The 10,051-nt window shown below is 46.1% G+C and overlaps 1 protein-coding gene and 1 long non-coding RNA gene across 2 annotated transcripts in view; one reads left to right on the top strand and one right to left on the bottom strand.

Annotated features, from left to right (window-relative positions):
- The window catches only part of LOC102387011, a 65,509-nt gene extending 60,052 nt beyond the window's left edge, over window positions 1–5,457 (top strand). Inside the window, exon 3 of the long non-coding RNA XR_323841.2 lies at window positions 5,377–5,457. This is a non-coding gene — a long non-coding RNA (uncharacterized LOC102387011). The remainder of the gene's footprint in view (window positions 1–5,376) is intronic.
- LOC102387181 (sperm acrosome membrane-associated protein 3) lies at window positions 5,242–8,814 on the bottom strand. The gene is made up of 4 exons (XM_006023783.2): window positions 8,676–8,814; window positions 8,242–8,400; window positions 6,600–6,678; window positions 5,242–5,437 (listed from the first exon to the last, which is right to left on the bottom strand). The coding sequence occupies exons 1-4, from the start codon at window positions 8,812–8,814 to the stop codon at window positions 5,371–5,373; spliced, it is 444 nt and encodes a 147-aa protein (XP_006023845.1). The 3' UTR covers window positions 5,242–5,370.
- Window positions 8,815–10,051: the final 1,237 nt, after the last annotated feature.

Genomic DNA, 10,051 nt, shown 5'->3' with positions numbered 1-10,051 from the left:
CAGGGTAGGGGAGAGCACCACCTCCCTTGGGAGCCCGTTCCAGACCTTGGCCACTCGAACTGTGAGGAAGTTCTTCCTAATGTCCAGTCTAAATCTGCTCTCTGCTAGCTTGTGGCCATTATTTCTTGTAACCCCTGGGGGCACCTTGGTGAATAAAACCTCACCAATTCCCTTCTGTGCCCCTGTGATGAACTTATAGGCAGCCACAAGGTCACCTCTCAACCTTCGCTTGCGGAGGCTGAAAGGAGCCCTTATTTAACCAGGGGGGACTCCCCCTCCCCTGTGGGAATCCTCTTTTCCCTGCAACTCACGACTCCCAGGCCTGAAAGGTGGCCCTCGTCCTCTGCACCAAGCTGCTCTCTCGCCTGCAGTGGGCTTCGGGAGAGTCGTTGTCCCCTGGAACAGGGCTCCTCCATGCAGGGCTTCTGGGGCCTCTGGCTCAGCCCTGTCTGCTGGCTCAGTAGCCCAAGCACCATCTGGCTCCCTGGACTTAACCTTTTTTTATGGGTCAGAGGCCTGGGCTGCCTCGTGCAGCACCAGCTTGGTCTGCTCCCGGACCCTCCATGCAGTGCCTCCTGCACCGAGATCCCAGCCTCGACGTGGGGGTTGAGGGCCTGAGCCACCCAAGCGCTCCATAGGTCCTACTCCGTGCACCGGCCTGTGCACTGTATCTCTGGCCACATGCCAGAGGTTGCAGACCCGCACTGCCTCACGCAGCTCCCAGGGTCCGTGCGCCATGCTGCACACAGAGAGCCTAGCTGCTGGAGCCGTCCGCCATTTCCCACTGATGGAAGTCTTTAGGGGCACTTCTGGGCTACTGCTTCGCTCTGCTGGGCAGCTCTCCTCAGCTCTTCTAAGCCCCACTCTTCTCTCTTCTCTGTCCAGGATGTGTTCCCCTCATGCTGGGCACCAGCTCCTTTTATACTCTCCAGGGCTTCACCCCTGAAGTCTTCTGGACCTGAGTGTTGCAGTCTTCAATCAGGTCCGGAGTGGGGGGGAGGGAAAACTCCTCTCCCCCTCCCCTCAGGAAAGGGGCGTGACTTAACTGCTCTTGCTGCCTCCTGATTGGTGGATGGGCTCCACCAATCAAAACAGCAAGATTTCAAGCCTGGGACTCAACCCAAGCTCCAAAAGGCAAGCCTGCTACACTGTCATTGGTCTCACGTTAAGGGTTAACACCCTCTGTAATGTGCGCTGCTCTGAACTGCCCTTGGAAAGCTAGTGAGCAGGGATACGAGCCAGAGCTGCCAAGCTGCCTCTGCGCATACCCAGCTCGCCTGCTTTCTGGTGCAGGGTATGTCCCAGGAATGGGGTCTGTGGCTCAGATCAGGAGCCTGCCAGCCCTTGACGGCCTGCATCAGGCCCGCCAGCACCTGCCTACCTAGACTGGGACCCGCTGGCCTGGATCACACCTACCCTTGTGATGTTCTATTGAGGTCCCTTCCGACCCTAACATCTAAACCTTGTGGACTGCATCTGTTGCCCTGGATTGATCCCTGCTCACCCTAGATCCCACCTCACTACCTCCCCGCCAGCAGCTCCCTACTTACCTATGGCTGCCAGTACTGTCCTGGGGGAGTGGGCGGGGAAGGGGAACCTACCTTCTACAATGGAGAGTACTGGCAACAGTGGCAGCAGGTAGGTGGGTTCCCCTTCCCTGCCTGCTCCCCCAGAACAGTGCTAGCAGCCACAGATGCTGGGAGGTGGAAGTCATGTGGGGAGGGGTTAGCCATGAGGGCTGAGGGGGGGCAGGCGAGGAAGCCCTAAGGGACAGGGGAATGGGGGGAGCCCCAGGGGTGAGGGGGTGTAATGGGAGCAGAGGGGAGTGGGTGGGCATTCTTACCACTGTCACTCTGGAGAAAGAAAGAGTATCTACCTGGGAATGGGTGGAGGCGGTTCCTCCTGGGATGCTAAAGGACTTTTCCTAACTTGTGTTGGCCCTATGGAGTAGTGTATCATAACTGCAACACAAGCTACCCAAGATGCGCTACAAGTAGTCCTCTCTGGAAGAGGACTATGTCGGAGGCACCTAGTGGGCATTTAACTTGTGTCAGCCTGCTCTAGTGTATGGACACTCCTGCTTTAAGAGCCCTTAACACATCTTAAAGGTAATGTGTAACACTGTTAGTTTTTTTATGGACATGCCTTTTTAGCCTTTTTTTTTTACCAGATAGTTGGCAATCCTGAGCCTGACTTAGCACATACAAGGGCTGGAGTATTGCTTGATGGAGCTGAGTATGGTGTGTGTGCATTCGTGTCTGAGAGAGAAACACCAAAGAAACAGATGGGCCAAGGAGACCATCAAATAAGGACTGGGCATGTGGCCATAAAAAGTAGCCAAGAGTGAGCTTCTTGGACAGAGTATGGGCTGAGAAGAGACTTTGCTCCCAGATCCATCTCATGATTCTTCTGTATTCAGGAAGGCAGGACTTTGCATACCCTTCATAAATAGTATTGCATTAAAGAAGTACATGACTTCATTATCAATTTCTCTTCCTAACAGAAACAGACACCCAGGCCTTAAATCTTACCCAAATGCTGAGGTTCAGAAAGGATGATAGTGTTGAACAACTTCACCAGATCCATTCAGTTAACTCGCAGCAACATCTTTGCAAGAATCTTGCTGCAGCTCTGTACATGGGAGAGGCACTTCCTGGAATCAATCCTGCAATTTGTGATGCAGCCAAACTGTCCCACTAATTTCCACCAGTTTTATTTGTAAGAGTTAAAGTAGCAGGAGTGAACACCCTATTGCAGTAGCTTCCTGCCTGTTCATTGTTCCGTTTGTTAGTGACTTAAAACACTGTGTAATTAGATGTAGTGTTTAGGAGATCCATTAATTTATGTTGCAGTTTCCCTTTAAAAGGGGATGAAATCATTTTTTAAAGTTAAGATAGTGCAAGAAATCCTGTGAAACTGGTAAACATCTATATATAGCAGCCCTCAACTTAGACACGTCCAAGATGACTTTGTGTGTGGAAAAAATGTTAAAAACAAATCCCCTAATTTGCTTGTAGGCTGAGATGTTTGCCAAGTGAATATTTGTGTCCAAGTTATAAAATTCTGAAGGATGGGGTGGATAATGGAAATTCTGAAGTGCACTGAAGCCATGTGCTGCTGTGTGATGACATACCGTTCAGGGTCAGTCCCGTTTCTATTGATGTCAGTGGCAAAGCTTTATTTGATTTCACTGGGGAACAGAATCAGGCCCTCTATGTAATTCGTCTTGGTAGGAGATTTCATGCCTCCCTAAAATGTGTCTGTAGATGACCTCATGGCTCCTGTTGTCCAAGTGTGCTGGCAAGGTCTTTTAGTAGTTAGGTAGCTCAAACATTAGTGCTTGCCAAGCTACCTAGAAGACTCATGTCATCAGAAGGTTTACAGGTTTTGAAATGCTATGGAAACCTGTTAATCGGATTGAAAACCTAGCAAGTGTTTGCCATAGAAGTGAATGGAAAATGTGGTTTCAACACAGAAAACAAGGAAAATGCATTCTGTAGGTCCTTTGAGATTACAGATGGCTAAGGTTGAAAGTGAGTTCTTTACTCCAATTCCAAGTAAAAGTGAATCAGACTAGTTTTCCCTTACATACCTAAAGGGGATGGGCAGATCAATCACTCAGTCACTCATTACCCAAAGGAATCACTCAGTGTCCCCATTACTCTATAAAAATACAATAAAAGGGGTATCTATCTAGCTGTACAGATTATCAGAAGAGGAGATTTTTTTACATGTCTTTTGAGACAGCTGCACTTGATGACATCAGAAAGTTCACAGAATTCTGTCATTTTTCAACATCTGCTTCAGCCTTAGAACTACTGTGCAACACTCGGGTATTATATAGTTTCATATGTCTTCAGAACATGTGCAAAATATGCAACCAAGGTCTGCAAAGCAAATCATATCGGAGAATATGGTGCTTAAGCCAGTGTACTGTGCCTAGTGAGATGGAAATCTGTCTCTTCCAAAGTTTGGATGCAGTATTTGGATCTCCCACATGCTAAATTCATGTGGATTAGGATCTGGAGCTTGTTTTACAAGAAGGGTCTATTGTGAAATGATTCTCATTAAATATCTAAGTTTCAGCCCCAGGCTTTCAGATTTGGATCTGGGGTTGGATTTCAAAGCCTCTGAAGTTTGGGGTTGTTTGAAGCTGAGATTTTCCTTTAGACCGAATCCTGTATAGCAGGATGGTTGTTCTAATTTTTTCACCCGCCTCATAGTGAAAACTACTTTGTGGTAATTAAGCATTTTCTAAAAAGTTTAAAGTAAATAACCAGGTGCAGCCAATTCTTACATATGGATGCAGCCAGCTGTGACACTTACTCTTTAACCCTGGTCTTTCTGTAAAAATTGTAAGGCTCTTAACATGGGTGGATCTATAATTTTTAAAAGGGGGTTGCAGATGGTGAGGTACATCATCACATATGAAACAACACTTTTCTCTACAGTTACAAATATACTAGAAGCTTTACTAATATGCTAGGGGCACCAATAGCAAAACTCCTGTTGGCTTCCATTAGAATCAGGACACAATACAATTACTTAGGATCAGTGGAACTTGCTAGCACAACTAGAATAAAATATTGTATACGACTCTGCAACAACTAGCACAAAATACCTTATATGGCTCACCTGGAGCCAATTTGAGGCATTGCTGTCCTACATGGGGTGGCTGTGGAATCTGCAGTGCTTGCTTCATAGTTGAATTCTTCTAAATAGTAGACCAGATTAACATTTTTCTTTTTAATTACTTGAAAATTGATTCAATGTGCAGTGTGTTTTTTGTATATTTCAAATGCAAGCATGTATAATCATGACTATTGAATTGTGCAGCATTTGGACTTTCATAAATAGTTTATAAAAATATTTGGGGGTCTTGCACAGCTCCCGTTAAGAACATACCATATTTTTTTTTACCATTTGTTATACTTGTAAATATAATTTGTTTGTTATGTGACCAGGCTTGCACACCTTCCCTTTCGGCTTCCCAACTGACTTTCTGTGAGAACTCCAAAGAACCCATCTGCCCAAAATAATTTGCTTCATCCACAGCCTCGCCTATCAGCTACATCTTCAGAGACTCTCACAGCTGAGCTGGGAAAAATCTTTTGAGTGTTATATATACTAAGTCTGATCTGAAGACAAAAAGCTGAGTTTGAATTTTAAAAAAATTAATACTTCTATTTTGTTTTTTTAAAAAATCTTTTAGGTCAATTTTATTTTTTTTCATTTCTGGTTTGTAAAGTGGATTTTGTTTGTAAATATGAACTGCCAGAAGTGATTCACAGAAAGACAGACATTCCCTTTTCAGGAAAACATAGACAGCCCTGATTAGTCATAGCAGATCCAAGCTGATGACTTTTTCTTTCACAGGTCGCATCCATCCACCCACTCAGACAGGTCTCGCCCCTTGCAATGCATTGTCCAGTCCTCCCTGAAGAAGAAGAAAGCAAAGAGAAGAAATGTAGTTATATTATTACTATTTTATTCATATTTCATAATCAGATACTTTTCAGTAGTCTGTCAAAATGAGGAACAGGCAGGAATCTAACAAAGTAAACCCCAGGAAAGGATTCTTGGTTTAGGATGTTTGACATGAACAGAAAATTAAACTGAGTTAAAAGTGTGTGTGTGTGTGGGGTGGGCCAAGCGCAGGGGAAGGGGGTTAGGGGGGAGTGCAGCACTCATTAACTGATTTGTGATAATTGTTTCATATGAGTTGGAAGTGGGAAACTATTCTGTGATACTTCAACTAGTTTTATCATCTGGGAGTAAACTGCCCAATTGTGACTTCATTTACAGGGAGATAGTGTGGACACATAAAATGGTTACCATGGATGGACTGTACACTTCTTAAACTGTATGATTCATTTATCCATCTAGGGGTTGAGGAACTCAGTTGATGCTGTGTACCGTTGTCACAAAGTCTTTCTAACATCAGGCCTAGATTCAGAATCTTAAAGCCAGATTCTGCTACCCTTACTCATACCAAATATCTACCATTAAGTAGCCCCCCTTAGATGAAAAACCTAAACAGTAATATATTACTCCAGGTAAGGGTGGTAGAATGTGCTTCATCAGAGGCATAACTGGCAGCATGGCAAAGTAATGTACAGTGTCTGTAGTATCTTGGTATTACCGTGACTCCTCTTAAATGCCTCTCTGGTGACATGCACAGTGGTACTGCACCACAGGAAATGCAGAAAGATAATGGGTCCAGTTGAAACTGCAGGCACTAGACCAAGACTAGTTTAGCTTCAGTCAGAGACTTACTGTGTGTCCTTGAGGAACTACCTGCAGAGAGTGATCAGTGCCCAATCTGTAAAATGGATATAATAATACTTCTTTTGCCTGCCTTGCCCAGGGACTGTCTCTCTGTGGGCATGTCCATACCACCCCCATTCCAGAAGGACTGCCATGAAGCATGCCCTTCCTGCTTATCTGAAGGTAAAATGTTGTTCTTCAAACAGGAACTAAGTCAGGATACTAGGGATAAAACCATTATTTTGGTACAAACAGTTGTGGGACTTCTGGTGAGCACACAGATATATGTACCTGACAATTTTCCTCTGTCCCCTTCCCAGAATTCCCCTTACCAGGCATCCATTCCTTTTGGGTCTTTCACAATTCTTTTGGCACAGATGATGTCATCAGTTATGTCGCTTGACAACAAATCTGCAAAGAGTGCGAGCGGGTGTTTATTTTGGGAGATTCAAAGGTATCATACATGTGAGTCCAGAGCAAAACTCCCTGCCCAGCTGTGTGCCCTATTGGCTGACCTACACAGTGCTCTCCCAGTAGTGCTAAGCAGGGGCTTGGTATCCCTGCTGTAGTATCAGAGCAGAGAGAATCAAGAGACTCCAGATCAGCAATAGCCCCTATGTTGTCTGACTTTTGGCAGGTAGAATCCTCTGTTCCTCTTGTGCATGCAGAAGAATGATCTACAGACTAGGTATGGAGAGGTCGGCTATGGCCTCCATCCACCATTCATGTGTACAAAGCAAGAGATAGGATAATTGGAGAGAGAAGAGAGACTGAGAGAAGGGGAGGAAGTAGCAGGATAGGGATGGGCTGAGAGGGACAACATGTGGAAGAGGGAGAATGAAGTGGTGAGGAGAGAGAGGTCAGGGAGGAGCAGGGAATGTGAAGCTAGTCTGAATGGGCAGAGATCATTACAAGAAAGAGCTGTTGAAGGCCTTTGAACATAGGCAAGAGTAGGTATGGGGACAGTGTCTACAGTAAGAGAGACTGTGTGCCTGGATCTTGAGGGGGAGGAGCTGCTGACTTGATAGGGATTACATCTGCCCTCACTCTACCTGTCAGTCCATACAGAGAGAAGAGTCAGAAGCAGCACTGATGGGGGGCTGAGAAAGTGTAGGGCTCCTGCCTATCCAGAGAGGCCAGGAAGAGAATCCTTTCAGTATGCACAAGAGCTGGGAGTATATCCAGCCGTATCCTGCCTCAGGTCGCCTGACCCTGCTACTTTCCAGTGGAGGCAGTTTCTGGTGTAGTAGCTGGAACAAGCAAGTGTGTGGGTAGGAGGGGAAATGGCTGAGAGAGTCAAGTTACAGCTACTCCTCGCTTAATGTCATAGTTATGTTCTTGAAAAATGCGACTTTAAACGAAACAATGTTAAGGAAATCCAGTTACGTTACAGTAGTTACCTGCTAACAGGCAGTGGCCAAACACTGTTATAACCGAACATTGCACAACTTTAAATGAGTATGTGCTCTAATAGATCAACAACGTAATAACGTTAGCTGGGACGACGTTAAGTAAGGAGTACCTGTAATTGTAATATAATTAAACTTTCCATGTAATTGGGGTATTAATGCTGTTCCTCCAGATGAGCTGGGAGACTGAATTAATTCAAATCTGTGAAATTCTTTAACACTGTTGGGTGAAAGGCACAATGATTTTACTTCATGATATGGCTTGCATATCCCTGTATCTCATACTATGCTTAGATTCTGTTCTGGCTCTAAACCTTCCATCCCCATCCTATCCCTTGCAGTGTGGCTCCCCAGGAAAACTCTTTCTGGGGGCTGTTCTGGGAGTTTCCCCATCTTAAAAGAGCATCTACATGATACAGCCCAAGGCTATTGTCCTTCCCTTCACCACAAGGCCACTGAAGAGAAGGATGTGTTTTCCCACCCATACCCTTCACCCTAAACCCTCCCAGTTAAGGGCTTCCTACCCCACACCCAGAGTGGCACCATGTGGAGATTTATACAGCACCAGTGCAAGGCATGTAGCAGAGGTTCTCAGTGGGGCTTCGGTGATTGTTGCACCACACACGGCTGTTGATCTGGAAGATGCCATAGTCAGTGCTGCCATCTGCATTGTCATCCTCTGCTGCTGTGTTGAATCCACTCTCAAAGAACGCCATGCAGATCCCTGGCACAAGGTCAGAACATGATCAGTGCCCACATCAGGGGCTGTCTTTAGAGAGAGAGAAAGAGGGGCAACATGAGGGAATGTGTGAGGGCAAAACCCAGGAAAAAGATGAGGAAAGACACAGAGGTGGGAGATGGTCTGTCAATAGGGGGAATATGAAAAATGGCAAAGGGAAAGGAGTGTCCTGAAGATTTGAAGGGAGGAAGTTTGGGCACCGGAACATAAAATCAGAGAGAAGGTAAAGAAGTGTGGGATGGGAGAGCACTGAAACTCACAGTTGGCGAGGCTGTACCCCTCATACCCATCCATTCCAGCTTCTTGTAGCTTGTAGGCTAGTTCACATCGGCTAAACACTTTGGCTTCATTGGACATGATTAAGCAGCCAAACAGGGGCAGAAGTGCAAGAGCCTTCATCTCTGCAGAATATATCATTGAGAAGCAATGATAAGGATTAAGTACACGAAAGGAAAGTGCACACAGGCAATAATCTCACCCCATCACAGGTACTGACTGGAAGGACTGGCTTTGAGATAAACCAGGACAGAACTTTCCCACCACAGCTGTTGTGAGCTCCTTCTCCCACTGCTATAATCTGGTCCTCAGAGTATCCCTGCATATGCAGTGTATGTGCGGGCACATACATGCACCAAATGTTGGATAATCTAGAAGTCTAACAGGTTTTATTAGTGTAGACATAGAAAACACAGAGGCTTAAGGCTTTGGAACATCACAGTCAGTTTTCTCATGGTGAAGGGTCAGGTGTCTCCTGGGAACTGGAAGCCTGACAAGTCTGATCCACCTGGCAAAGGCTTATGCCCGTTAGAGGCTCAGGCATTTGAGGCTGCTTATTGTGGTATTCAGTTAGTTGCTGAGCAGGAGCCTGGGACACTGGCATTGGCTGCTTTGATGGAAACACTACCCAAACTGACCAACCCTTAGATACATATTCACATCAGCCTTATAATGCAATGATTACCACTTTCAGTAAGTCATCGTAGAAGTCAAAGGCAAGTTATCTGAGAAGAACTTCAGCCCTGTGCTTTCAGAGAAAAACAGCAGTAACTTTTCTACTAGGGCTTACACTCTCTCTCTCTCCCTCTCTCCCCCTCCTCTTCATACCTGTTCCCACTCCTAGCAAGCCTGTTGTTTTCCTTTTCATACAATGGGATTTTGGCCTTTCCTACAGAGCTGCAGGGAAACTTGAGCAACCAACTGTTTTTTTCCCTGGTGCTTGGCTTGGAGAGTATGGCTAAATACAGACAGTCAAAAGGCCCAAGGTGGAATTGATCCAATCTACACAGGTTTTTCTAAGCGGCGTAGATTGGACTGTTAAGAAATAGAGCTCATGTTCACTCTCCCATTGGCCAAGGTAGGTGTCTCGGACGGCCAGGGCCGACTCGAGTTACGCTCGTACGTCAGGGCAGGCTGGTGAATGGAGAGGCAGACACAACTTATTGGTTGTAAAAAACTTTACTCACGCCGCTTGCTATCACGACGCAGGTGGTCCGGTCGTCGGAACAACCACACTAGTTGTTCCAGCTGGCGGGGCCCAAGCCAGTTAATCCGTCTGCAATTCGAAGCCGGCGGGGAAAGGGGTACGTCGGGGTTGCGCTCGGTGACGGGAAGAAAGATCGATAGGTGATCAGTCTAT

The sequence above is a fragment of the Alligator sinensis genome, unplaced genomic scaffold (genome assembly GCF_000455745.1).
Source record: "Alligator sinensis unplaced genomic scaffold, ASM45574v1 scaffold309_1, whole genome shotgun sequence".
In the NCBI taxonomy this organism is placed as follows: domain Eukaryota; kingdom Metazoa; phylum Chordata; order Crocodylia; family Alligatoridae; genus Alligator; species Alligator sinensis.
This window is presented reverse-complemented; position numbering and strand designations above follow the sequence as displayed.

Bases quoted from the DNA above. Each gene is read 5' to 3' on its own strand.
- LOC102387181 (XM_006023783.2), bottom strand. From the start codon at position 8,814: ATGAAGGCTCTTGCACTTCTGCCCCTGTTTGGCTGCTTAATCATGTCC. The intron at 6,679-8,241 runs GTGCTGTATAAA...CACTCTTTGCAG, and splicing joins CTGCTACATGCCTTGCACTG to ATTTGTTGTCAAGCGACATA. The intron at 5,438-6,599 runs GTAAGGGGAATT...CTTCTTCTTCAG, and splicing joins CCAAAAGGAATGGATGCCTG to GGAGGACTGGACAATGCATT.